General features: G+C 63.8%; 1 protein-coding gene across 3 annotated transcripts in view; it reads right to left on the reverse strand.

Annotated features, from left to right (window-relative positions):
• NOS1 (nitric oxide synthase 1) overlaps window positions 1-24,390 on the reverse strand; it is an 85,315-nt gene that overhangs the window by 45,276 nt on the left and 15,649 nt on the right. For all 3 annotated transcript variants that reach the window (XM_055147004.1, XM_055147002.1, XM_055147003.1), the window contains exons 2-6: window positions 14,603-15,649; window positions 8,195-8,321; window positions 4,380-4,508; window positions 3,012-3,157; window positions 624-786 (exon numbers count right to left, since the gene is read on the reverse strand). In XM_055147004.1, the coding sequence (XP_055002979.1) occupies window positions 624-786; window positions 3,012-3,157; window positions 4,380-4,508; window positions 8,195-8,321; window positions 14,603-15,279 (1,242 nt within the window). In that variant the 5' untranslated portion in view covers window positions 15,280-15,649. The remainder of the gene's footprint in view (window positions 1-623; window positions 787-3,011; window positions 3,158-4,379; window positions 4,509-8,194; window positions 8,322-14,602; window positions 15,650-24,390) is intronic.

A 24,390-nucleotide genomic window follows, 5' to 3' on the forward strand; every position in this document is an offset into this window, starting at 1 on the left:
CAGCCGCTTCAGTCATGTCTCTGGCACCAGGAATTGATGCTTTGTTGGGGGGTTGACCGCTTGGGTGATTTGTGACTGACGGGGCTGGTGGTTCAATGCAAGGGTGGTTTCGGGGTCTCCGAGGTGCCTAGGGACCTCCCGGGCTGCACTCAGTGATGGTCACGGGACCGTGTGGTGCCAGAGATGGAACTGGGGTCGGAACCAGACTGCAGTCCCGCCCCAAGAGTCGATACATTTTTAGGCTTTGGGCCACACCCTGCAGTGCTCAGGGCTTACTCCCCAGTTCTGTGCTCGGGGCCACACCTGGTGGGGCTTGAGGGACACTCTGGGGTGTGTGCAAGGTGAGCAACTTAACTCGTGGACGATCTTTCCGGCACTGGAGTTGACTTTTTTTTTGTTTTTGCTTTTTTTGGGGTCACACCCAGCGATGCTCAGGGGTTCCTCCTGGCTCTGCACTCAGGAATTAGTCCTAGCGGTGCTTAGGGGACCCCCTATGGGATGCTGGGAATTGAACCCCAGTCGGCCACGTGCAAGGCCAACGCCCTCCCCGCTGTGCTATCGCTCCGGCCCCCTGAGCTGACACTCTTGAACGCTCCCCAAGGCGTGAGGGGGTCCCGGCTCACCTGCAGCTTGGACCACTGGATCCTGCCCACGCAGCGGGCGGCATTCCGCCAGGCGTGCTTGGCTCCGTAGATGAGCTCCGTGTCCTTCAGCTGGTAGGTGCTGGTGGCGTGGATCTCCTTGTTCACCTCCTCCAGCCTCTCCATGTGGGCCTTGGAGCCAAACCTGAGCCAGGAGTGGGGGTTGGGGGGGGACGAGAGCGAGTCACCTTCTCCCGGGGTCAGGGGGGCGGTGGGGGGAGGCTGGGAGCCGAGGAAGTCCGAGGAGATTTCTGGACGTGGGAGCTGAAGCGGAGAGCAGGGACCAGGGCAGCCAGCGCCCGCCAAGGCCCAGCGGGGGAGAAGAGCCCAGGCCAGCCTGGCAGGGACTGTGGCTCACAGGGGAGGTCACAGATCCCAGGTTCCAGCAGAGAGAGGCCCAGGGGACAGGATCGTTCTGCCCCACTGAGTGATGGGTACCTGGGAGAACTGAGGGCCCAGGGACGCCCGCTCTGCTCTTAGCAGAGAAAGCAGGTCTGGCTTTTAAGGAGAATCCTTCCAATTGTGTTTTTTCGTTTTTGTTTTTGTTTTTTTGTTTTTGCTTTTTGGGTCACACCCGGCGATGCACAGGGGTTACTCCCGGCTCTGCACTCAGGAATCACCCCTGGTGGTGCTCAGGGGACCATATGGGATGCTGGGAATTGAACCCGGGTCGGCCGCTTACAAGGCAAACGCCCTACCCGCTGTGCTACTACTCCAGCCCTCCTTCCAATTGTGGATGCAATTTGAGGAACTCACGACGGTCCCGGAGACCTTCAGGCATACGAGAACGGCATCGGGAAGGAGGCTGATCAACACCCAAACTTAGAAGTAGGTAAGAAGCACAGCGCCGTGGCTGGGCGCCCACCTCCTGGCCACAGGCCGCTCTGTCCCCGGCCGTGACTGCCACGCCGAGTGAGTCACAGACTGCCGCCCGCTGTCCTGGGGGGCAGGCGTGTGCCCGCTAAGTTCTGCACGGTTGCATGTTGCATGTCTGGAACACACGCATGCACACGGCACTGTCCCGACGGCAGCCTCTGCCGTCCTTTATTCCTTTCCTTTGTGAAAACAGGGCCCAGACCTGGCAGAGCCTGGGAGTCAGAAGGGCCACAGCTGGAGGTCCTGGGGGGTGGTGTGGTGTGTGTGTGGGGGGGGCGGGGCGTGGGCGTGTGGCCCAGGAAACAGCTCAGAGCCGGGCACGCACGGGCACGTGCTCTGCGCCACTCGGCCCTGGCTTCTCACTTCTTTCTTCTGCTCAAAATCATTCTCGAGCAAATTGCTCGAAAGCCTTCTTCCCTCGGGCGTGCAGAAATGGCCCCTGGTAACTCCAGGGGAGTGTCCAGGCGGGGTCGGTTTTGCTCTCCCCCGTTTTACAGCAGAGCCTGTCACCTTCGCACTGCCTGAGGGCAGGTGGAGGGGATGGAACGAAGTGACACTCCCGCTCCGTTTCATTGGCTGTGCCTGGTTGGTGATGCTCAGGGCTCAGGCCTGGCTCATGATCGGGGGTCACACCGGGCGGGCTCGGGGGACTCTCTGAAGTGCCCAGGCTCAAACCAGGGTCGGCCACGTGGAAAGCAAGTGCCGAGCCCCTGGCTGATCTCTCTGGCTCCTAAGTGGCCTATTTTCAGGCCAAACAGATATGTTCTTTGGAGCTGGGTTTGATCATTAAAGATAGTCCTAGTGGCACTCAGGGGACCAAACGGAGGGCTGGGGATTGAACCAGGCCAGCCGTGTGCAAGGCAAGCGCCCCCGACTCCCTCCACCCTCCCCCAACCCCCTGCCCCCTAATATCCAATCTCTGGCCTTTTTTTTTTTTTTTTGCCTTTTGGGTCACACCCGGTGATGCACAGGGGTCACTCCTGGCTCTGCACTCAGGAATTACTCCTGGCAGTGCTCAGGGGACCATATGGGATGCTGGAAATCGAACCCAGGTCGGCCGCATGCAAAGCAAACGCCCTACCTGCTGTGCTATTGCTCCAGCTCCCTTCTCTCTGGCCTTTAAGTGGCATTCTTGGAGCCCAAACAAGAAACATTGTGGGGGGCCGGATTTGGTCCTTGGGCCACCAGCTTCTGGCGGCATTGAGGGGAAACACCTCAGGTCTTGCTTCAACCCTCTGCTAAGCCGGAGACAGAAGTGCTGGAGGCCCCCAGAGTGACATGCACTTGCCTCTTCTTTCTTTCTTTTATTTTTTTTTCAGCTTTTTGGGTCACACCCAGCTATGCTCGGGGTTCCTCCCGGATCTGCACTCAGGAATTACTCCTGGCAGTGCTCGGGGGACCCTATGGGATGCTGGGAATCGAACCTGGGTCGGCTGCATGCAAGGCAAGCGCCCTCCTCCCCACTGTGCCGTGGCTCCAGCCCGGTGCACTTGCCTCTTAATGGACGAGTAGTACTGGTCGATGAACTCCTTGGCCAGGGGGAAGAGCTGTGCTTTGGTGCGGACGTCTTCGGGCCGGCGGACGTGCTGGGACGGCAGCATGACCGAGCCCATGCAGATGTGCTCACTGCAGCCCGTCTCCTGCGGGGACAAGAGTGGGGCGCCCCCTGCTGGGACCCTGCAGCCCTGCATCTGGGGCTCCCAGAGGGTCTGGCACTGCAGGCTGTGGCCAGGGACGACAGGGGCGATGTGACAGGGATCCCCCTGGGACCTGGTGAACCCACTCGGGTGAGAGCGGCTCGGGGCGAGGGGGGGGGGGACTTGCTGGGGACGCAGACGCAGAATCGGCCTGACGCTCCAGCTGCAAGGCACCTCCACGGCGAGCCTAAGGCCACGCTAGCTCGCCGGACAGACGGACCACGGGAAACAGCATCCAGCTGTTGGGGCCAGTTGCAGCCACCCGAGTCCAGCCTGCCGTGAGCTGGCTGCGGGTGCCTGCACGAGGCCACCCAGCTCAGCGGTGGACGCTGCAGGAGCAAGGGGGCGTGGAGCATGGCGACAGCTCGGGGGCAGACAAGACCCGACTTGCAAAGCGGCCCGGAAGCGAGGCCCCGAGGAAGGGAGTATCCAGGCAATGTCGTCGGCAAGGACAGGGGGTCGGCACCAGGTGTCCGGCCTTGAGCCTCACCCGACCTTCTCGTCACAGGCGCCCAAGACACAGACACTGCCACGTATGCTCAGCACGTCCCCCTAACGCAGTGTCTGGCCTTGGGTGGGGTTGGACAGGCCAATAACGTTAACCCTTTCGTGGCTGGGCCTTCCTGCACACCGAGACTCTCTGTGAAACATGTGTGTGTTTGGCAGCAAAGGGAACAGCTCCCAGGGGGCGTTTCTCTGCGCGCCCGTCATCTTTGCCCCACGTCTGCCCAGACCCGGACCCGGTGCACAAGGTGTCTGGGCACCTCGGGGAAAAACTGTTCCCCAATGGGGGTGGTGGTGGAGTCGGGCCAGGAAGTTGGGGGGCTGCTCATCATCTCACCACAGAGGCCGTGGGGTTCCGGAGCCCCTGGGGGCCAAGGAGCCCGTCTGCACAAACGGGTCATGCCATGGGCAGCCTGGTGGGGCTGTGCCAGCCAGGAAGGCTCTGCCTGGTTCTCCCGCTGGGCCCAGGGCTCGAGGGACCGACCCAGACACAGCCGCTCCACGAGGTTCTAGGGTTCGAGGCGCACGAATCCCAAGGGTCGGTGTGAGCGGTCAGAAACCCCCGCCCCGGCCACCCATGGCTCCTATTGCCTGCCTTGAGACTGGGGGTGGGGGACACGGGGGGCTGTGGGACGCCGGTGTGTGTCCGCCGGGGACTCACCACTGTGCTTTTCAGGTGCAGGGTGTCGGTGAGGACCACGTCCGTCTCCCAGTTCTTGACCTTGAGGAAGCGGGGGCATTTGGTGGGGCTGCCATTCTTGGTGGGGGAGTGCTTCCCCGAGGCGGGGGGCTGCAGGGGAGGAGAAGGAGGAGGACGGGGCGTTAGGGGCGGCCCCAGAGAATGGTCCCCACCATCCGGGGAGACGCATTGCTCCTTCCCTGCGCACCCGTTGCCGGCTGGCTGCCCAGGAAAGGGTCCCGGGGTCCGGGTGGACCTAGCAGGGCGCTCCCCACGCCCCCCTGGCATGCGGGAGGGGGAGCTGGGCAGAGCCTTTGGGGTTCTGCTCCGGGACGGGCTCAGGGGGCCGAGGCGGCCTCTCTGCTGTCGGCATAGAGCAGAGACCCCAGGGACGTCTGCTGAATGAATACCTGCGCGGAAGGACGCCGTGGGTCTGGCACTTCCTGTGGCCGCCCCCAACACGCCTGTCCCCGCAGGCCCCGGGAAAGGTCGTGCAGAGCGTGCTCGGCCGTGACTTAGGGTCCTGCCTCCAGAGCATGTCGGGTCGGTCTGTGCGGGGGGCCTGGGCCTGGGCTGGGTCCCGGGGACCCCCATTTGTCTTCACCTCCGTGAACCAATGGTGCAGGGGAAGGGGAGGGGAGGGCGGGGCTGATTGCAGTGGCCGAGACTGGGGAGGTGCAGGGGGTGGGCGCATGGGGGGGGGTTGGGGGGGCTGCGCTGGCTGTCTCCCACCTCCCGCTGAGGCCGCAGGGCCGCCTGAGAGGCCTCTGGGAGAGACGGGGAGGCCCTGATGCCTAAATTAGTGAGCAGGAATGCGGAGCTGAGCTGCGTCACTGACGGACTCCGGAGGGGACACGTGGGGAGACGAACAGAGCAGTCAGGGTCCCCGCACGGGGTCTCTCCCGAGTGGGGGCCCAGGAGGAGATGGGCAGGAGCGGTGCCGGGCAGCACCTGGGCTGGGGCTGAGGCCCCACATGTGCCCTCCGGAGGGGTCAGGACCCTGGGGGGAGGGTGGCGAACGGCGGGGGTCTGTGGGAGGGTCTGCCATGCTCCTGGACTGGACAGGGAAGCTCTGGGCTCCCTGGGCCTCTCTGAGGCTCTGTCCACCCCTCTTTGCTTTGGGGGCCCGCAGAGGCACCACGGACGTGGAAACAGGAAATGGACTCAGAGCCCAAGGGGAGGTGGTGGGGGTGGGGTACCCCGGCTAAGAGCTCCCACGTGCCCTGAGACCCTCCTCCTGGCCCCTGTGCCCCTGGCACACTCTGCCTCCTGGGGGTGCTGCAGGGGTCCCTGCTCTTGGCAACAGCGGGTGGGGGTGGGGTGGCCCACACTTTGGTACCCGTGAGCACCCTCATATTGCTTCTAACTCGTGGGATGACAAAAGCCAGACCAAGACTATTTCACGACTCCCTGCAAGTCACAGGGAGCGTCAATGTCAGGGTCCACGAATAAAGTTTTATTGGAACCCGGCCCAGTCCTTGTGTCTGTGCCATCTGACCGCTGTGGAGGGGGGTTGGAGACCAGGGCCGGAGGGGCCGCAAGGCCCAAACGATTTCCCTCTCTCGTCCTTTACCGGAAGACAGGGCAGACGCCTAGTGAGTGGATGGATACAGCCGTGGTGGCTAAACTCTGAGTCATTTCACTTCTGACTCCTTCTGCCTGAATACCACGGAGTCAGAGTGCTTTCCAGATCATTCTTGGACACAGCATCCCCCCTCATGCTTCTCTGCGAGGACCGGCACGTGAGAGTCTGCGTGTCTCTATGTATTCTGTATGTTACAATGGGGGGAGTTTCCCGCCTCCCTGCCGCTCTCTTCTGCTCCGTCTCCATCCCTCCACATCATAGAGCCGCCACTGACAATTACTGCTCTGGGCTGCAGCGGTCCCTCCCTCCCGAACGTCTCTCCCAGAACCCGCCTCTCCGACAGGCCCGTTTGGAGGGGGGGTGCTGCCAAGGTCTCCAAGGCTGGGGCGCTCGGTGGACAGAGCTGGTGGCCTTATCAGAGGAGGGCGGCTTCTCTCTGCACTTCTGGGAGGAGCATCCAGGAGGAAGGACGCAGCAAGAAGGCGGCCGTGCCTGAGCCAGGCAGAGTCCTTGCCTGGACCCAGTCCTGCTAGACCCCTGGTCCTGACACCTCCAAACAGGAGCTGGGGCGCTGGCCCTGGAACATAGGGTCTCTGTCCCTTCGGCAGTTTCTCAGAGGAAGCCCCAATCTGAGTGCTGACACAGCTTCACGGTCAACGGGGCAGACCTTTCCTATGTGTCAGGCACAGGGGGCCGTGGCTAGTAAGGGTGTGGGGGGGACAACAGGGAATGGTGGGGACTAGGGGAAAATCCCCGGGAGCCCCCATGGGCTGGAGCTCAGGCTCTGATATAGGGGGTCCAGGTTTGATCCCCGGGTCCCCCCAGTCCTGCCAGGAGTGCTCCCTGAGCACTGCAGGGTGTGGCCCTGTGGCCAGAAGCACACAGAGAGCCCTGCAGTGCCCAGTCTCTGCGTCCAGTGCAGAGCGTCCAGACCGTCGGTTGACCACTGCGGGACAGTCCACATGGGAAGGGGAAGCTGCCCACAGCATGCTGGGAGCCCTCAGTGCTGCAAGCACGTCACGGGTCCTGCTCACAGTGACCGGGACCGTCTATACCATGGCAGTGACCGCTGCCTCGCCCTAAGAGACTAGCCAGCCGTCAGCCATGCCACATGCCTGTTGGGCCACCGAGTGACAGTCCCCGGCCGCTCAGGGTGGCCCCACTGAGGGGACAGAGTCCAAGACATCTACCAAGGGCCTTGTCCTCCAGACACGCCCAGCGTCCCTGCCAGCGGGGCAGCCTGGTGTGTGTGGGGGGGCTTAGAGGCCTGAGTCCTTCTGGCCCCTCGCCCAGGCCCCCTGGGCACTCAGGAAAGTCCCTGGATGCGTCCCCGTCTCGGGAAGCTCCACGTCATGGCCCGGACTAGCTGACGTGAGGAGGCCGGGCAGGGCCTGAGCAGCAGGAGTGTGACGGGGACCTGCCAGGCGGCTGAGGCCACCTCTCCTTTCTGCCACCCGCCGCCGGCCGCCCCCGTCAGCCCATCACCCAGAGCCCGGGAGGGACGATCACGTGGTTCCCGAGGGTGGTTGCTGCCGCCTTGGTCCATTAGCTGTCTGGGCCAGTGAGGAAAAGGTGCCCCAATCAATCTCCTGCCCGACGGAACCACCTTCGGGACGCCAGGCTGGCCCGGCCCTGAGCACCTCTTGGGGGTCGGCAAAGACCGGCCGGTTTTCGGCGCCGCCTGAGTCGCTGAGGCAAACAGATACGGCCCCTCATCGTCATTCGACAACTTCTGCCCCCTCCCGGGCGCTGTGGCCTCTGACCTCACGGCCTGTGGGCCGGAGACGTTCTCTATAGCGTCACTGGCGATAGCAGTGCCCTGGCCGAACCCAGGCAACGGCCCGACTGCCCGTTGTGGAGGGGGTGTCACGTGGCACAGACACCTCGGGGCCGTGGACAGGAAGCTGCCCCCTCCCCCACCCCCGCACCCGCCACCACTCATAGAAGCGAGAAAGTGACGGGGAGACAGGAGAGGGGAGGCTGTGTGTTCTCTGAGCAAAGACCCGCACGCTCAGGGCCGTGCCCCGTCCGTCTCTGCAGGGGCCCTGCGGAAGGACCCAGAAACCTCTCCCCTCGCAACGGTTAAGGCCACTCGTGAGCTGTCAAACCCGGGAGGGAGGCGAGGCAGGGGCAGAATTCTGTCTCGGGGCCCAGCCCACGAGGCAGGGCCCAGCCCGGAGGGGCAGGGAGGGGTGCCCGCTGCCGCCCTTACCTGCTCCTTCTCCGAGTACGGGTTGTTGAGCACCACCGGCACGCTGTCCTTTCCCCAGAGGTCGTTGAAGACTCGGTCGTTGTCCACGCTGAGGGGCAGGGCCCTGTGGGCCTTGCTGTCCAGGTCCCTGCAGGGCAAGGTGTAGGATAACACGGGTTTGTCCTTTCTGCCTTGCCGCAGGGAGTGTGGGTTTATTGTGTTGCTCCCATCACAGTGCTCCCATGCCTCTGTGTGTCTATTTGTAACTTCTTTCTTTGTGCTCTGTGAATTAGCAAATACTGTTTTTCCTTCTCCTTAAGTCCTTTGCATAGTTAATTCCTTTTTGTCCAAAGTCCCTTCTGTATGGGCACAGGAAGACAGTTAATGCTATGCTTTTGTAACTTGGGAGTTAATGGACTCTTCATGGTATTTACCGCCGGGACATCTATTCTCTGGACTTAAGCCTCAGTTGCCCTAACTTCCTAACACCCCCAAAAGCAGGGTCCCGACGAGGGACAGGATGGACCCAGGGCAAGCGGTGAGCTATGTGCTACCCTGGCATCGAGATGGGCCTGGCCAAAGTGCCTAATGCTTAACTATAAGTTAAGAGCATGGTCACAGGCAAATTCTGTCATGATCCAAAAAGTAATAACTAGATTCGGACTCTGCCAGGGTTAGGAATGATTAATCTGGCCTGAGCACTGTAGTCTGAGTCTGTGGCAAGATGCTCCCAGGAGAGCTGCCCTACAAGCCTCAATGTATCTCTTACTGTGTCCATACAAAAATAACTAGTACTAAGATGTTAATTAAAATGTTAATTAAGTTACTGCACTAAGGAGAAGAGGAACACCCCAGCTGGTGTCTCCCCGCCCTTAAGCCTGATGGGCAGTCAGGAAGGGCTTTCTTTCTTTCTTTTTTTCTTTTGCTTTTTGGGTCACACCCAGCGATGCACAGGGGTCACTCCTGGCTCTGCACTCAGGAATCACCCCTGGCGGTGCTCGAGGGACCCTATGGGATGCTGGGAATCGAACCTGGGTTGGCCGCGTGCAAGGCAAACGCCCTACCCGCTGTGCTATCGCTCCAGCCCCAGGAAGGGCTTTCTTGTGTTGATTTTGCCCCAGACTGGGTGTAGTGCTGGCCCTGAGTGCTCGGGTGGAGAGTCGAGAGAGTGGCAGTTGTTGGGAGACAGAGCAGGGAGCAGGATGGAGTGCGGAGAGGTGAGCGGGAGAGGCAGGAGGAGCCGGGAAGGGGGGCAGTGTGAGGCTGGAATGGGGGGCTCAGAGAGACTGGACCAGGCGAGTGGGGAGAATGGAATAAACGGCAACTGATCAGCCAAGTGGCTTGGCCCTCGTTTCCTCCTCCGTCTGCCCCCTGGGTGAGCGGCCCGAGACCACCCCAACCCAGGTGGCGAGGGGGGGAGATTGTACAGCAAGGTGGGGCGGGAGAGGCCAGGGTGGCACCGGGCGTGCCCCTGCAGCACACACAGACTGTCCGTACCACACCCAGACCGTGACTGGGCGCTCTGAGCACCCGGCTCGTGGCTCTGTGGGGCCACCAGGGGCAGGCGGGCAGCTGGAATCCTTGTCAGGCACGAGGCTGAGCTCCCCCGGGGGGCACCGAGGGCTGGCACACACCGTCCCCATGCGCATGCGCGGTGGCGGGAGGGCTGTGGCACGGTCCTGATGGTCCTGCCCCTTCTCACCCCCCGCCTAATAAACACACAGCCGGGGCCACGGGCGCCGCCTCCGGGAGGAACCCCTGGACAACGCAGCGCCCAGCAGACCAGAGGGACGCAGCGCGGGCGAGGCGGGCAGGGGCGCGTCCTCCAGGCCAGGGCGGACTCAGGCCTCCACCACGAGCCCAGTCGGGCACCCCGGGACCACCGTGAGGGGCTCCAAGTGTGGGGGATTCCAGCGACAAGCAGTACCATACTCTGGGGACTTTGGCGACTGGCTCTTGCCCGCCCCCAAACGTCCACGGGTGCCTCACAGAGGGCCAGAGGGGCGGAGCTTCGTCGCCCCAGGCCCCGGCCTTCTGGGCTGTTCCTCACGGTCACACACATGTGGGGGCTCTCACACCATCACTCCAGAGGGCAACAGCCCCGTCAGCCGTGTCATTCTCAAGGCCTTGGCCCCCACCACTGCCACTCCACCTCCCTGCTCCGTGCTCCTCCCTCAGACTACACTGCTCCGTGCTCCCGGGCAGTGCTCCTCCCTCAGGTTACACTGCCCCGTGCTCCCAGGGAGTGCTCCTTTCTCAGACTACACTGCCCCAAGCTCCCAGGGAGTGCTCCTCCCTCATGCTACGCTCTGCCCCGTGCTCCCAGGGAGTGCTCCTCCTGAGGCTACACTTCCCCGTGCTCCTGGGGAGTGCTCCTCCCTCAGGCGACACTGCCCCATGCACCCAGGGAGTGCTCCCCTGAGACTAGACTGCCCTGTGCTCCCAGGGAGTGCTCCTCCCTCAGATGACACTGATCCGTGCTCCCGGGGAGTGCTCCTTCCTCAGGCTACGCTGCTGCCCCATGCTCCCAGGGAGTGCTCCTCCTGAGGCTACACTTCTCCGTGCTCCTGGGGAGTGCTCCTCCCTCATGCTACGATGCCCCGAGCTCCCAGGGAGTGCTCCTCCTGAGGCTACACTGCTCCGTGATCCTGGGGAGTGCTCCTCCCTCAGGCGACACTGCCCCGTGCACCCAGGGAGTGCTCCCCCTGAGACTACACTGCCCCGTGCTCCCAGGGAGTGCTCCTCCCTGAGGCTACACTTCTCTATGCTTCCGGGGAGTGCTCCACCCTCATGCTCCACTGCTCCGTGCTCCCGGGTGGTGCTCTCCCTGTCTGGTGTCCCTTTCTTTCCTGGCTCCCCCCCCACCCTGTCTAGCCCCAGCATGTCCAAGCAGACTCACTCACTGTCGCCTGTTGGCAGAGGGGACTGAGCGACCGGCCTTGCCAGGAGCCTGTGTCCCCACCCTCTGGGGGGACTGTCCTCGGTCACTCCCCTGCTTCAGCCATGCCAGCACCGCCCGAGCCGGGCTGAGCGTGGAGGGGCCGGGAGGACCCTTGGAGTCTGCATCACCCCCTGCAGCCCGCGCTCAACCGACGGCGGCTCTGCAGACGCTGCCCCGCCAGGGCCTCTGCCATCCTGCTCCCGGCCTGGTGCTCCCGCCTCCCCCCACCCCCCAGGCACTGTCCCTGCGACCTGGCAGGAGCGAAGCCCTTTTTCTTCCTCGCCACCAGCTGGGCAAGGAGAGCAGCCAAAGGGGCCCCGGCCAGGCAGGCATCCCGGGGGCGGGGCCCGGGTACCTCCCGGGGCGGGGCCGGATACCTCCCGGGGGCGGGGCCAGATACCTCCCGGGGGCGGGGCCCGGGCCCGGATATCTTCCGGGGGGCGGGGCCCGGATATCTTCCGGGGGCGGGGCCGGACACCTCCCGGGGGCGGGGCCCGGATACCTCCCGGAGGCGGGGCCCAGATACCTCCCGGGGGCCAGCGGGGCCGGGCCTGAGCCCACTAGAGCCTCTGCGCTTCGTGGCCCGGTGCCGACGGCCGCTGACCGATGGGGCCCCGCCCTCCCCGCCCACCCGGGGTCTTCTGCCTCCACCTTGCCCATCACGGGGCCCAGAGCCACGCGTGCAGGAGTCCTGAGGCTGTGGACGCGCCCCCCCCCCCCGGGGCTCTCGAGGGGGTCGTGCTCGGGAGCACAGGGGAGGGGCTCCAAGCTCAGGGATCCCCGGGACTGACGGCACCAAAGTCGGGGGATGTGGCCAGGCCCACGGCAAGCAGGGTCCAGGTGAGGGAGGGGCTGAGCCCAGGTTGCCCCCTTCCTGCCTGCCCCACGCCCGCAGTCCTGACACGCCGGTGGAAGCAGCCCAGAGAGGCCTTGGGGCTTCCCTACCCCACACAGCGGGCAGCGCTGCAGGGCCTGAGAGGCGAGAGCGCAGGGGTGAGGCCCAGCCCCGCACCGCTCCAAGGGTCTGCTAGGTGGGTGCGAACAGCAGCCCTCCGCCCCCGCCTCCCAGTGCCGGCCGGCCCCGGGGACCCCGTTCCCAGGGTCAGGGAGAGAGACGGGTGGGTGGAAGTGCGGGCTCAGAGACCCCAGTGCAGAGCTGGGGGGCGGGGCCGGCACCCAGTGAGAGAAGGGACCTGGGGGACCCTCCAGGCCGTCAGGGGGGCCCGGACGAGCCTTTCCCAGAGGCTACCTCAGGGCCTCGGTTTCCCACCAGGACCGAGAACAAACCTCAATGGCCTCTGACAGTCCCTGGCCAGGACTGGGGCACTGGGGGGTCCGGCGGCCACGCGGTGGGGGAGGGGCGGTGTCCACGCGGTGGGGGAGGGCAGGCCGGGGCAGGGGCGGTGGGGGAGGGCAGGCCGGGGCAGGGATGGTCCTGCTCTGCCACTCGGGTGCCCAGGCAGAGCCACAGAAGGCTGTGGGGCGCGAGCCAGTGGCACAGCTGGATGCCGAGTCCCTCCGTCCACCCGGGCTTGGGGCCTAGGGCCTCCAGAGACTCTCATGCGTGTGTGTGAGGCTTCCTGGGAGGAGCCGAGCAGCGCCCTGTGGTGGCCTTGCTGTGTGATGCAGAGCCAGTGGCCGCACCTCTCTGGGCTGGGCTCCGGGCCCTCCTCTACTGAAGGACGCGCATGTGGGCACGTGCCCTACTTAGGGAGCCGGGTTCGCGCCCGAAGGGAACCTGCTGCTGTCAGGCGGACCGGCCGCTCCAGATGGACGCTGGCCCGGGCAGCTTGGCCTGCTTAGACACCCCCGCCAGGGCAGCGAGCCCAGCAGCCTGTGTCTTCGGCCACGCGGCGTATTAAAGCGACCGCTCCCGAGAACGGGGGCGCCCAGCAGACACCCTCCTCCCGACAGGCAGGGGACCCCAAACAGCCAGAGTTGGGGTGTTCCCGGGACACAGGACAGGGGGCAGCAAAGTCTGCTCGCGAGAAGGGCGGGAAGGAGGACGGGGGGGTAGCACGGTGTGGGGACGGGGTGATGTCAGGGCGAGTCTCTCACGCCAGGCCAGGACAGACTGACCGGCCCCCCACGAGGCGGCTGCTGACCCCTCAGGCGTCTCCCCCGGCCCCGCCGTGGCCTGTGGCTCCAGCACAGACAGGGCTGGGAGCAGAGGGGCCAAGCGTGGCCCCCTCTGGTGTGGAAAGTGCCACCCCCCGGCGCCCTGCTGGGGGCACTCGTGTTGCCAGGACGACTCGGCCTGGGGTGCTCCTGCATCCAGCGGCACTGACCGGTGGGCTGCCGGGCTGACCCGGGCCCTGGCCCACTGTGTGTGCGGAAGGGATTGTGGAAAGCGGGGGACAGGCAGAGCCCGCGGGGCTCGGGCCTCTGGGGTGGGGCCCTGCCCCGGGACCCCGGGCCCGCCTGAAGTGCCTCCTCCCGGGGACCTGCAGGGGCATCTGGGGGCTGCCCGGCGTGAGGTGGGTCAGCGGAGGGAGGGACTGAGGCACAGACCCCTGAGCTGGGCCCCGGGCGTGCTGCCTGCTCCCCCAGGCCGGCCCGGGACGGAGCAGGAGTGAGGCCAGCCTGGCTGGGCGCTGTGCGGGCCACAGCTCAGGAGGCACGGCAGCACCGGCGCTCTCTCTCTCACACTCACACACTCACACTAACACACACTCACACTCACACTAACACACTCACACTAACACACACACACTCACACACTCACACACACTCACACACACTCACACTAACACACACTCACACTAACACACACACACTCACACTAACACACTCACATACACTCACACTAACACTCACTCACACTCACACTAACACACACACTCACACACTAACACACTCACACACACTCACACTAAAACACACACACTCACACTAACACACTCACACACACTCACACTCACACACACTCACACACTCACACACACTAACACTCATACACACACTCACACACACTCACACACACTAACACACACTCACACACACTTACACTAACACACTAATACATCTCCCCCCCCACACACTCACACTAACACATCTCCCCACACACTCACACACACTCACACACACTCACACTCAGACTAACATATCTCCCCACACACTCACACAATAACACACACTAACACACACACTAACACACACTCACACACTCACACTCACACTAACATATCTCTCCACACACTCACACAATAACACACACTAACACCCCACCACACACTCATACCCTTACACTAACATACACTCGCACATACCAGCACACTCACTAACGTGCACACAGACACTCACATTAATGCTCACACAGCAACTCACACTCATACACTCACACTAACACATACACTCTCACACACTCACATTCACACATATAGTCACCGACGCACACCCAGACTAATAGACTCACATACTCACGCTCATACACACACACACACACACACACACACACACACACACACACACACACTCCTGGCGCTCACCTGTCCACCTGGACTTCTGCGTCCCTGGTCTCTGCCGTGGCGGGCGGCCGCTCCTGGCTGTCCCCGCCGGCGAGCAGGCTCAGCACGGGCAGGATCTCCGTCAGCAGCTCGTTGTCCCCCCCGCCGCCCTGGACGGCCCCCTGGGCCCCGGCCTGGGCAGGGTCCTGGCCCGCAGGCCTGGCGGCCAGGCCGTTGGCGTGGGGCGGGGGCCCGGCTTCCTGCCCGTCCCCGGCCAGGGGCTGCTCCGTGCCGGCCGCGGGCGGCGAGGACAGGTCGATGGCCGCGGCGGGGGCGGGGCCCAGGGGCCTGGTCACGCGGATGGTCTTGGGGGTCCCGTCGCCCGTGAAGGTGGTCTCCAGGTGCGTGGTGAAGCCCTCGGGGCCCCGCAGGATGAGCACCGCGTGGGTCTCGGAGGCGATGCCGCGGAGCACCTCCAGGGCGCTGTCGTAGCTCAGGTCCACCAGCGGCTGCCCGTTGGCCGCCAGGATGATGTCCCCGGCCTGCACCAGGCCGCTCTGCTCGGCCGCGCCCCCGCGGATCAGGTCCGAGATGATCACGGGCGGCTTGCTCACGCGCTCCTTCACCAGGAAGCCCAGGCCGCCCACCCGGCGCTTGAACAGGCGGACGGAGATGACATTGGGCTGGATCTGCTGCACGCTGAGGCCGGGGTTCTCCATGGCGCCCCCCGGGGCCCGGGGCCTCCCTGGCACTTGGCGGGCTCGGGGCAGAGACGACGGGCACGGACGGACGGCACTGGAGTCTCGGAGTCTCGCTGACGTCTGTCGGCCGGCGTCACCCGCTCATGACGTCCTGCGCCCGCCGCGGCCCGGCCCGGCTCTGGGAGGAGGTGTTGCCAGCTGCGGCAGACGTCAGGGGGAGCTGGGTTGCGTCCGCGAGTGCCAGGCCAGGGGAGACGGCGAGTGGGGGGGCGGGGAGAAGAAGGGTCTGTGGAGGTGGGGGCAGGTGCGTCTAGCTGGGCCCAGGGTGGGGCATGTTAGAGGGAGACGCCAGCCCGGGTGACGTGGGTTCGACCCGAGACTCCCAAACCTGCAAAGGGGCACAGAGAGAGAGGGAGAGGGTTTCAAAAGGGCGGGCCTCGAGGTGCCCAGCACGGCCAAGAGGGGCATGGGAGGAGCTGCCCGCTCTCACACTAGGGCTATGAGGCCGGGCCACCCCCTGCTTACCCAGGTCAGGGGGGACGCAGGGCCCGGCAGGAAGCGTCCGTCCTGAAGGCCCTTCCCAGGGAGCTGCGAATCCCCCCGATACCCCCCGATGGCCCTCCTGGGCATTTTCCCTGGGGGAGACCCGGCAATCACATGCAAGAATCAGACCTCTTTGCTCCCCCGCCTCCCGGCAGCCCTGAGCCCCCCTTGACCCCCCCCCAACCTTTGAGTACGGGGACGACACCCCATTGTGTGGAGCCGCCACCACTGACGGGGGCCCAGATGGTTTGGGAGATGATTTTGCTAAGGACTCCTGAGTTCCGGCCCCAACGGGATCAGCCTGCCCCGACACACACACACACACACACACACACACACACACACCGTGAACCCGGCCTGCCGGAACGTGGGGCCAGCGTGTGAAGGCCCTCAGGGCGGCTGAGCTTGGAGGCCTGGACCGAAAGAGGTCAAAGAGAGGGGTCCTGAGCCCCCAGGCTGAGCCTCAGCACGGAGCAGGGGCTCAACAAGCGTCAGAGAGCGGAGAAGAAACCTCCCGGGACGGAACACGGTGTCCGAGGCCTGCGTGTGTGTGTGTGTGTGTGTGTGTGTGTGTGTGTGTGTGTGTGTGTGTGTGTGTGTGTGTGATTGGAACGGGACACGGAGCCTCCGAGAGAGGAGCAGAGAGGGCCCAGGCGGCCGCGGGGGGCCCAGGGGCACACACAGAGCCACTGTTCTCTTTTGATTTTGATTTGGGGTCACACCTGGCAGCCTACTCCGGGCTCTGCACTCAGGAATCACTCCTGGTGGGTTCGGGGGACCACCGGGGGTGCCGAGGGCCCGACTCGGGTCAGCTGCGAGCAAGGCAAGCGCCCTCCCTGCTGGGCTACCGCTCGGACCCCCAAGCTGCCCTTTTTGGGCGCCCATCGGCGGACCTGACGTGCAGACTGGCAGAATCTTCCCACGGGGGGAGAAAACGGCTACAGCCACGTCACGCCCGGGTCCCTCTCGGCCACACGTGGATACCCCGGCCTCTGCGCCTGCCTCAGCTGAAGCCCAAAGAGTCCCGGAGAAGAGGGGGAGGGAGGATTTGAACTCGGATCAGCGCCACTGCTGAGCCTGAGTGTCTCGAGGCACCTGCTCGCACTCATGCGTGGAACTTTCCCTGTGTCCACTCCTTGCTTGCCCAGGTTCGGGGTCGGGGGGACTCGGGGGTTGCACAATGCCAGCCGAGACCCAGCCCCATTAGGGTCCTGCTGGCCATGAGGCCTGTGTCTGGGTGGGGGGGGCGGGGGGTGGGGGCAGCAGAGCCCCCAGCTCTGGCCCCTGTCCCGGCCCCCCAACCCTCTGCCCTGCCAGCCTCTCCCGCACGAACGGGGAGCCCCCATCTGCCACTACGAACGAAGTGACACTCCCTCCCTCGTCTCCCTTCCAGCGCCTTCCCGGGGTCACCCCAGGGCTGACGCAGCTGTCAAGCTCCTCTTGCTGCGGAAAGCAGGAGGTGGGTGCACACACTCCCCCCCGCCCCCCCGCCCCCCGAGAGAGAAGGAGGGGCCGCCTCCCGGATCCCCTCCAGGGGGGCCCGGGAGCTGCTTCCTGCTCCCCTGGCTGCCGCGTGCCTTACGTAAGTGCGCCAGCCCTGTGTGTGTGGGTGCGGGAATAATGAATCCCGGCCCGGCCGGGGCTGCCTCCTCCATCTGGCATGTGTGTGTGTGTGTGTGTGTGTGTGTGTGTGTGTGTGTGTGTATGTGTGAGATTCTCTGTGTCCATGTGCTGCCCTCTCGCCAAGCCTTGTGAGAGCACGTCTGGCCTGAACGGTGCAGGGATCACAGAGCGTCTTGGTGCCGGGGGCTTGCGGGGATGCTGCCCAGCGCCTGTGTCCTTCCCCTCGGGGACAGCCCCCCACCTCTCCTGCCGCCTCCCCCAACACACTTCCTTCTCTCTCCCCGGCCCCATTTCTCGTGGGGACCAAAGGCTGTACGCGCCTTAGGTGCAGGCGGAGAGCGGGACCTGCCTGCAGCTCTGCCCAGGGCTCGGTTCTCTAAAGGGGTGGGGGGCAGGGAGGGGAGGCCCCCAGGAGGGAAGGGCCCGTCCCCGCTCCCTTCCACACGCTTCCCGGTGCTGAAAGCAGGAGTTAGGACTTGGCTTAAGAAAGAAGCATCAAGGGGCCGGAGGAGAGTACAGGGGTGAAGGTGTGCGCCCTGCACATGCTCACCCCGGTGTGATCCGAAGCTTTGCCCGTGATCCTCCGAGCACAGAGCTAGCGGTGAGCCCTGAGCACCCCTGAGCGGGACCCCACCACCACCACCACTAAAAAAAAAAAAAGGAAGAAAAAGCAGCAATGTCGTGCAAGCCCCCTCTCCACTCGGGCGCCTAGGGGTGCTGGGGACGGTGGGTGTTTTGCAGCTTTGGGCTGTTGGGAAGAAAGGGGACCTTTGGCAGGGGCCGTGCAGAGGTGAGGCTATTCCGGGTGAGTAAACTGGGACGGCCCGGGCGCTCCCTGTGGTCAGCCACGGCATGAGCCGCTGCTCCTGGGGGCATCTCCTCTGCTCCCCGTGCTCCATCCCTGCCCCGGTCAGTACTGGGCGGGGGGAATGTCCCCGTTTCACAGCCCCCTTCAGGCTGCGGGCCGAGACCCAACCCTCGTCCCTGCGGTCAGCCAGTGTCCGCGTGTCCGGGAGCCTCTCTGGCCCTTCCAGCCCCCACTGGACTCCAGATGTCCTTCCTAGCGGGCACTGCCCGTTTTCTGGGTGGGGTCTGCCTGTCCCGCCCCCGTCCCCCTCTCTGTCACAGGGGCTCAGTCCGGAGCCCCACGCCTGCGGAGGACAGCGGGGTGCTGGGCACGGCGTGGCCAGCGGCCCAGGACACGCGTTTCCTGCCTTTGTTGCCGAACAGCTAATCGCTGCGGCTTCCGGCCTTTCTCTGGGCTCCGAGGTGCAGCCTGGCCACCTGGGCGGGGGCTCTCTGCGGCCCGGGCACGGTGGGGTGCAGGGGTGGGGGAGGGGAGGGGAGCGCCTCCCCCCCAGCCCCTGAGCCGTGTCTCCCACCGCGCACGCGCAGTGCAAACCATGGCAACGCGCTCGGACCCGGGCCTCGAAGCAGTGGCCGGGCCGTCTCGGGGCCTGGCCGTGAGAGCAGCGGGGAGCGCGTGGGGCCAGAGTGCCAGGGGGAAGGCGGGCGCCGAACTAGGCCAGCGTCTGCCGTGCCCGTGACCTTGGCCCCGGCGCTGCCCCCTGCGTGCCGCTGGCCTCGGCAGCGTGGGCTGACCCAGGGCTCGTGGCGTGTCGGCGTCCCGGCAGCAGCTGTCCCTGGTCCCGGGGCCGGGAGAGTGCCCCGAGCACGCAGCCCTGGCACCCGCGCCCACCCCAGCACCCGCAGTGAACTGCCCACCGATGGGGCCGCCGCCTCCGCGCTGGCGTCCATGCTCGCGCCCGCAGAGGCCACGCGCGGGGGGGGGGGGGGGTTTAAGGCAGACAAGCTCTGTGGCTGCTTGGTCACTGGCTGGCCCCTTGGTCACTCGGGGGAATCGCGGCAGGATGAAGAGGTGGCGTATGGGTCACTGAGTCCACCCCTGGAACCTTGTCCCTTCTTAGCTTTTTTTTTTTTTTCTGGGGGGGAGGTCACACCCAGCGATGCTCAGGGGTTACTCCTGGTGGTGCATGGGAGACCATACAGGATGCCAGGGATTGAACCCGGGTTGGCCTCGTGCAAGACAAACGCCCTCCCCGCTGTGCTATCACTCCGGCCCCAACCTTGTCCCTTCTAAAAGCAGGAACTGGCATCCCCCAAAAAGGGTCCATGAACAGAGGCGGGAAGTGCTGCCCGGGGTTGGGGGAGTAGGGAGGAGGGGGCAGAGGCCAGCTTTGGGCCACGTGTGGCCTCTGAGCTGTGGAAATCGGTGGGATTCCACGGATCTGTGACACAACAGGAAACACACAGTGGATCTCTGAGACCGGAAGGAAAAAAATCTAAACAGGAACAAACAGAGCAAGAATTTTCCAACACCAACTCCACATTGAAATGTCCCTGTTTTCCACAGACAGGGTGAAGCAAGATTGTCACAGGGGCGAATTCTGATTTCTTTATGCTCTTTTTAATGAGAAGGCTGTGCAATTCTCTCTCTCTCTCTCTCTCTCTCTCTCTCTCACACACACACACACACACACACACACACGGGATTCACGTGTTCTGGGGTCTGCCCTGCCCCCCAGTTCTGTAGTGCTTGTAGCGGTCCCTGCAGCGTGACTGCTAACCTAGCCAGGCAGCAGATGCTGCTTTGTAAAGAAACCAGGAGAACCATCCAAGGGCTAGCAAACAGTGTGCCACTTGGGGAGGCTGCTGGAATCAGGCACGCTCGGGGGGCGGGGGTGGGGAGAGGGGAGAACACGGCCCCCACTCGGGCCACCCTGAGGCCCAGACTCCCCCCGGAAACCAAACCACCTGCAGAAGCGACGTTTCCCGGTGACGATGACAAGGCACCAACTACCGGGGGGAACAGAACTCCAGAAGACAGGAGTCGGAGAACGGGACAGGACAGGTGCAAACGTGTGGACGCAGCAAGTGTCAAGGCAGAGATTGTTCTGGAAGGAAGCGGGAGCAGTGGTCACAAGGGACGAGGAATACTGGTGATCAAACATCAGGGCGAGACAGGCTTGGCTTAGCTCCAAAGGCCCTTTTTTAAATTTTTGGGTCACACCCGGCGATGCACAGGGGTTACTCCTGGCTCTGCACTCAGGAATTACCCCTGGCGGTGCTCAGGGGACCCTATGGGATGCTGGGATTTGAACCCGGGTCGGCCGCTTGCAAGGCAAATGCCCTACCCGCTGTGCTATCACTCCAGCCCCTCCAAAGGCCCTTTTTAAAAAAACGGTTTGAATATCATTAAGCATCTCTCTCCTCTCCCCCCCACCCCAATACATATACACAACACACACACACACACACACACACACACACACACACACAGCATACCTCCCCGCAAGCACTCTGAGAAGTCACAGAGTTTCCCAGGGACCCCCGGGCTGCACACGCCATCACAGAGGGAGGGGGGTGTGCTTTTCCCATCTTCCTCTACCTCATTTCCAACAAAAGAAGTCCAAGGCCTCTGTGTCTTAAAAGCAAAACAAAACACTGCCACCCCCAACATAAACAAGAGACTGGGGAACCCAACTGTGCTCTTAAAAAAAATTTTTTTTAAAAAGCAGCAACACCAAAAAAAAAAAAATCCAACAAACCCCAACCAAACCGACTTCCTTCCCTCCCTCCCTCCCTCCCTCCCACTGCTAATTTGCAGTCTCTCCCCAGAGAGAACAGGCCCCGGGGATCAGGCTGACGTACGCGCTCCCACGCTGGCAATCACGAAGACAAACCCTCCCACCTCTGGGAACCGGAGGGGCGTACGTTGACACCCTGGGACTCGGGGATCCCAGAGACGCAGGCACCGCCAGCTTCCCAGCCGCGGGGCTCCCGCCGTTTCGCGGCCCCCGTGGGTCTGGGCTGACTCCGGTGCTTGGGTTTGGCGGCCCCAGCGCTGGCGTGAACGACCAAGCGGCCTCAGAGACAATGACGACGGACCCCAGTTCCGCCGCCCACCCGGCCGCGCGGGCGTGGGGAACCCCCAGTGCTCATCCTCGGGCTTCCCACGGCCTCTTTCCGTGGCAGTTTGACAGCACCTACCCCCAAACTTATCAAGCCACAAACTTCTCTTTCGCCTGACAGCACCGTTTTTAGGGCTGCTGTTCCCAGAAGGCGCGGGAGGAGCCCCTGGAAATAAACATACCCGACCCTCCCGTGGGCTTGCTCAGAGACGGGGGCTCCGTGGGGACCCCCAGAAAGGACAGGGCACCCGTAGAGTGGGGTGCTGGGGGGGTCACTAAGCGGGGGAGATTGAAAAGACTGAGGGAGAAAGATCTCCAAGGCGCACCGTGAAACTGCAGGACTGGGAAGGCGGATACGGGTACATCTACTTCCTTCGCCGGCTGGTACTGGCCCAGACTTCTGGGCAGGGCCAAGATGGACAGAGCAACGCTGGGAACAGCCTGAAGTAGGGGCTCCGGGCACCTCTGAGGAAGGGCACTGCAGGCCAGGCTGGGCGGAGGGAGATTACTCTGCTGCCTATTAGTTTGTGTCGCTCCCTTTTTTTTATATTTGACTTTTGGGCCAACACTGTTCAGGGTTGACTCCCGGCTCTGTGTCGGGGTTTATTCCCGGGGATGCTCAGGGTTGACTCCTGGCTCTGTGCTTGGGGGGAGTCACTCCTGGTGATGCTCAGGGTTGACTCCTGGCTCTGTGCTCAGGGGTCACTCCTGGTGATGCTTAGGATTGACTCCTGGCTCTGTGCTTGGGGGGGGGGGTCACTCCTGGTGATGATGCTCAGGGTTGACTCCCAGCTCTGTGCTCAGGGTCACTCCTGGTGATGCTCAGGGTTGACTCCCAGCTCTGTGCTCGGGGGTCACTCCTGGTGATGCTCAAGGTTGACTCCTGGCTCTGTGCTTGGGGTCACTCCTGTTGATGATGCTCAGGGTTGACTCCCAGCTCTGTGCTCGAGGGTCACTCCTGGTGATGATACTCAGGGTTGACTCCCAGCTCTGTGCTCGGGGGTCACTCCTGGTGATGCTCAGGGTTGACTCCCGGCTCTGTGCTCGGGGTCACTCCTGTTGATGATGCTCAGGGTTGACTCCTGGCTCTGTGCTCGGGGGTCACTCCTGGGGATGCTCAGGGTTGACTCCCGGCTCTGTGCTCGGGGTAACTCCTGGTGATGATGCTCAGGGTTGACTCTTGGCGGGGCTCTGCTTACTTATTTTCACTCAGTTTGGGGACCAGGGTCTTGGATACCCGGCTGCCCGGGTGTGAGCCCCGACTTCTCAACTAGCCTCTGGGCTGGGGGGCAAGTCACTCGGCCCCCCTCAGCCCGTTTCTGCATCCCTAAGCGGGGAACGCCTGTGGCGTCTCAGCAGGACGTCTGCGAAGAAATCCAAACTTCCCGAGTCGGGTCAGTGCTCCAGGAGCGGGTCCCCGGGAGCCACCTGGGCAGGCCTGGCCCCCTGGGCCTGCTGCGGTGTCAAGGGCACACGTGAGGCTCACAGCTGAGAGTGGCCAGCCCCGCCAACGCCCACCCCTGCCTGTGAGGGCACCCTCTGTGGAGCAGCGGGTGACAGCCACCGTGGTGGGCCAGAACTCACCCCTGCCAGCCCCTGACGGCTGGGCTGCGGGGCGACACCGGGAAGGGCTCCTGCCTCCGAGGCAGAAGCAAAAGCTGTCACCTGGGACCAGGGGCTAGACACGCAGTCCAGGGGCCCAGTTGGGGCAGGGACGGAATCACGCCGTTTCTGGAATCATGCCAGAAGATTCCTCTAGGAAAGGGGATTATTTGGGGCCAGATATGTGAAGGGGACCGTGGCCCAGAGGACGGCCACGTCACAGTGCCAAGGATGGGCGTCGCCAGTTGCTTAAGGACTGTTAAGAAAATATTTTTTTTGGGGGGTCACACCCGGTGATGCACAGGGGTTACTCCTGGCTCTGCACTCAGGAATTACTCCTGGCGGTGCTCAGGAGACCCTATGGGATGCTGGGAATCGAACCCAGGTCGGCCACGTGCAAGGCAAACGCTCTACCTGCTGTGCTATCACTCCAGCCCTGCCGTTAAGAAATTGTTCACCCCAACACCCGACTCTCACTGTCTTCCCCTGCTGCTTCTTTTCTCTCCTTGCTTTCCCGCCATTGCTCACCCGCCTTCTGACATTCACCGACTTTTTGGTGGCTCCCACCTGGGGCCATGAGGGAACGCGAGACGAACAGTCTGGCTGACAGCCCGGGCCTCCAACTCACAATTCAGGCTGGAGAGGCCAGGTCGGCGGGAGACAGGGGTGGGAAGGGGAGAGAATGGAAGAGAGTGGACACGGGGTCTACAGAGACAGACAGACGCCTGTGCTAATGGGGAGGACATTTACTCTGGGTGGCGGTAGTCACGGAAGGCTTCCCGGAGGAAGAATTACAGGGCACAGCTTTGGTGAAATGAACGGATGAAAATGGGTGCGGGGCGGGGGCGATTAGGAGAGAAAGCACGGGAGACCGTGGATAAAGGTCCTAGTGGCAGGAGAAGAGCCCCCCTCCAGGAGTTGGGTCCTGCTGGCCCCTGGAGAGCCACGGGGAAGGTTCTGGACTCATCTGACTTCAGCGGTGGAGTCTCTGAGGGTTTTGAGGCGGTGAGGCTGTGCGGTCAGGCTGAGGCCGATAAAGATCACTGGCTCCCGAGCGGCCGGGGTGGGGCACGCCGGGCTGGCCGCAGGGAGCTGGGCGAGGCGGCGGTGTCCAGGGTCGGGCAGTGAAAGGGAGGAAGGAGGGAAGTGGGTGGGTGGCAGAGATCCCGGGGGCTGTGCCCACCAGATCCCCGGGCTGGGCTGGACGCGGCAGGGAGGGAGGCGTTTCCATGGAGACGCCCCAGCCTCCGGCCTCAGCGCCCAGGTGGGACGCGGTGCCCTTCCCCAGGGCAGGGGCAGCGCCAACAACGCCGGTCTCACGGCACTGGCCTCCCTCAGGGGTGGTTGACGGCCCGACCGCGCTGCGGGGAACCGCCCCAGTCACCCTGTCCTGCTCTCGAGCCTCCCCGAGGTTCCAAGAACGCAGAGA

This window comes from Sorex araneus, chromosome 9, assembly GCF_027595985.1.
Source record: "Sorex araneus isolate mSorAra2 chromosome 9, mSorAra2.pri, whole genome shotgun sequence".
NCBI lineage: Eukaryota > Metazoa > Chordata > Mammalia > Eulipotyphla > Soricidae > Sorex > Sorex araneus.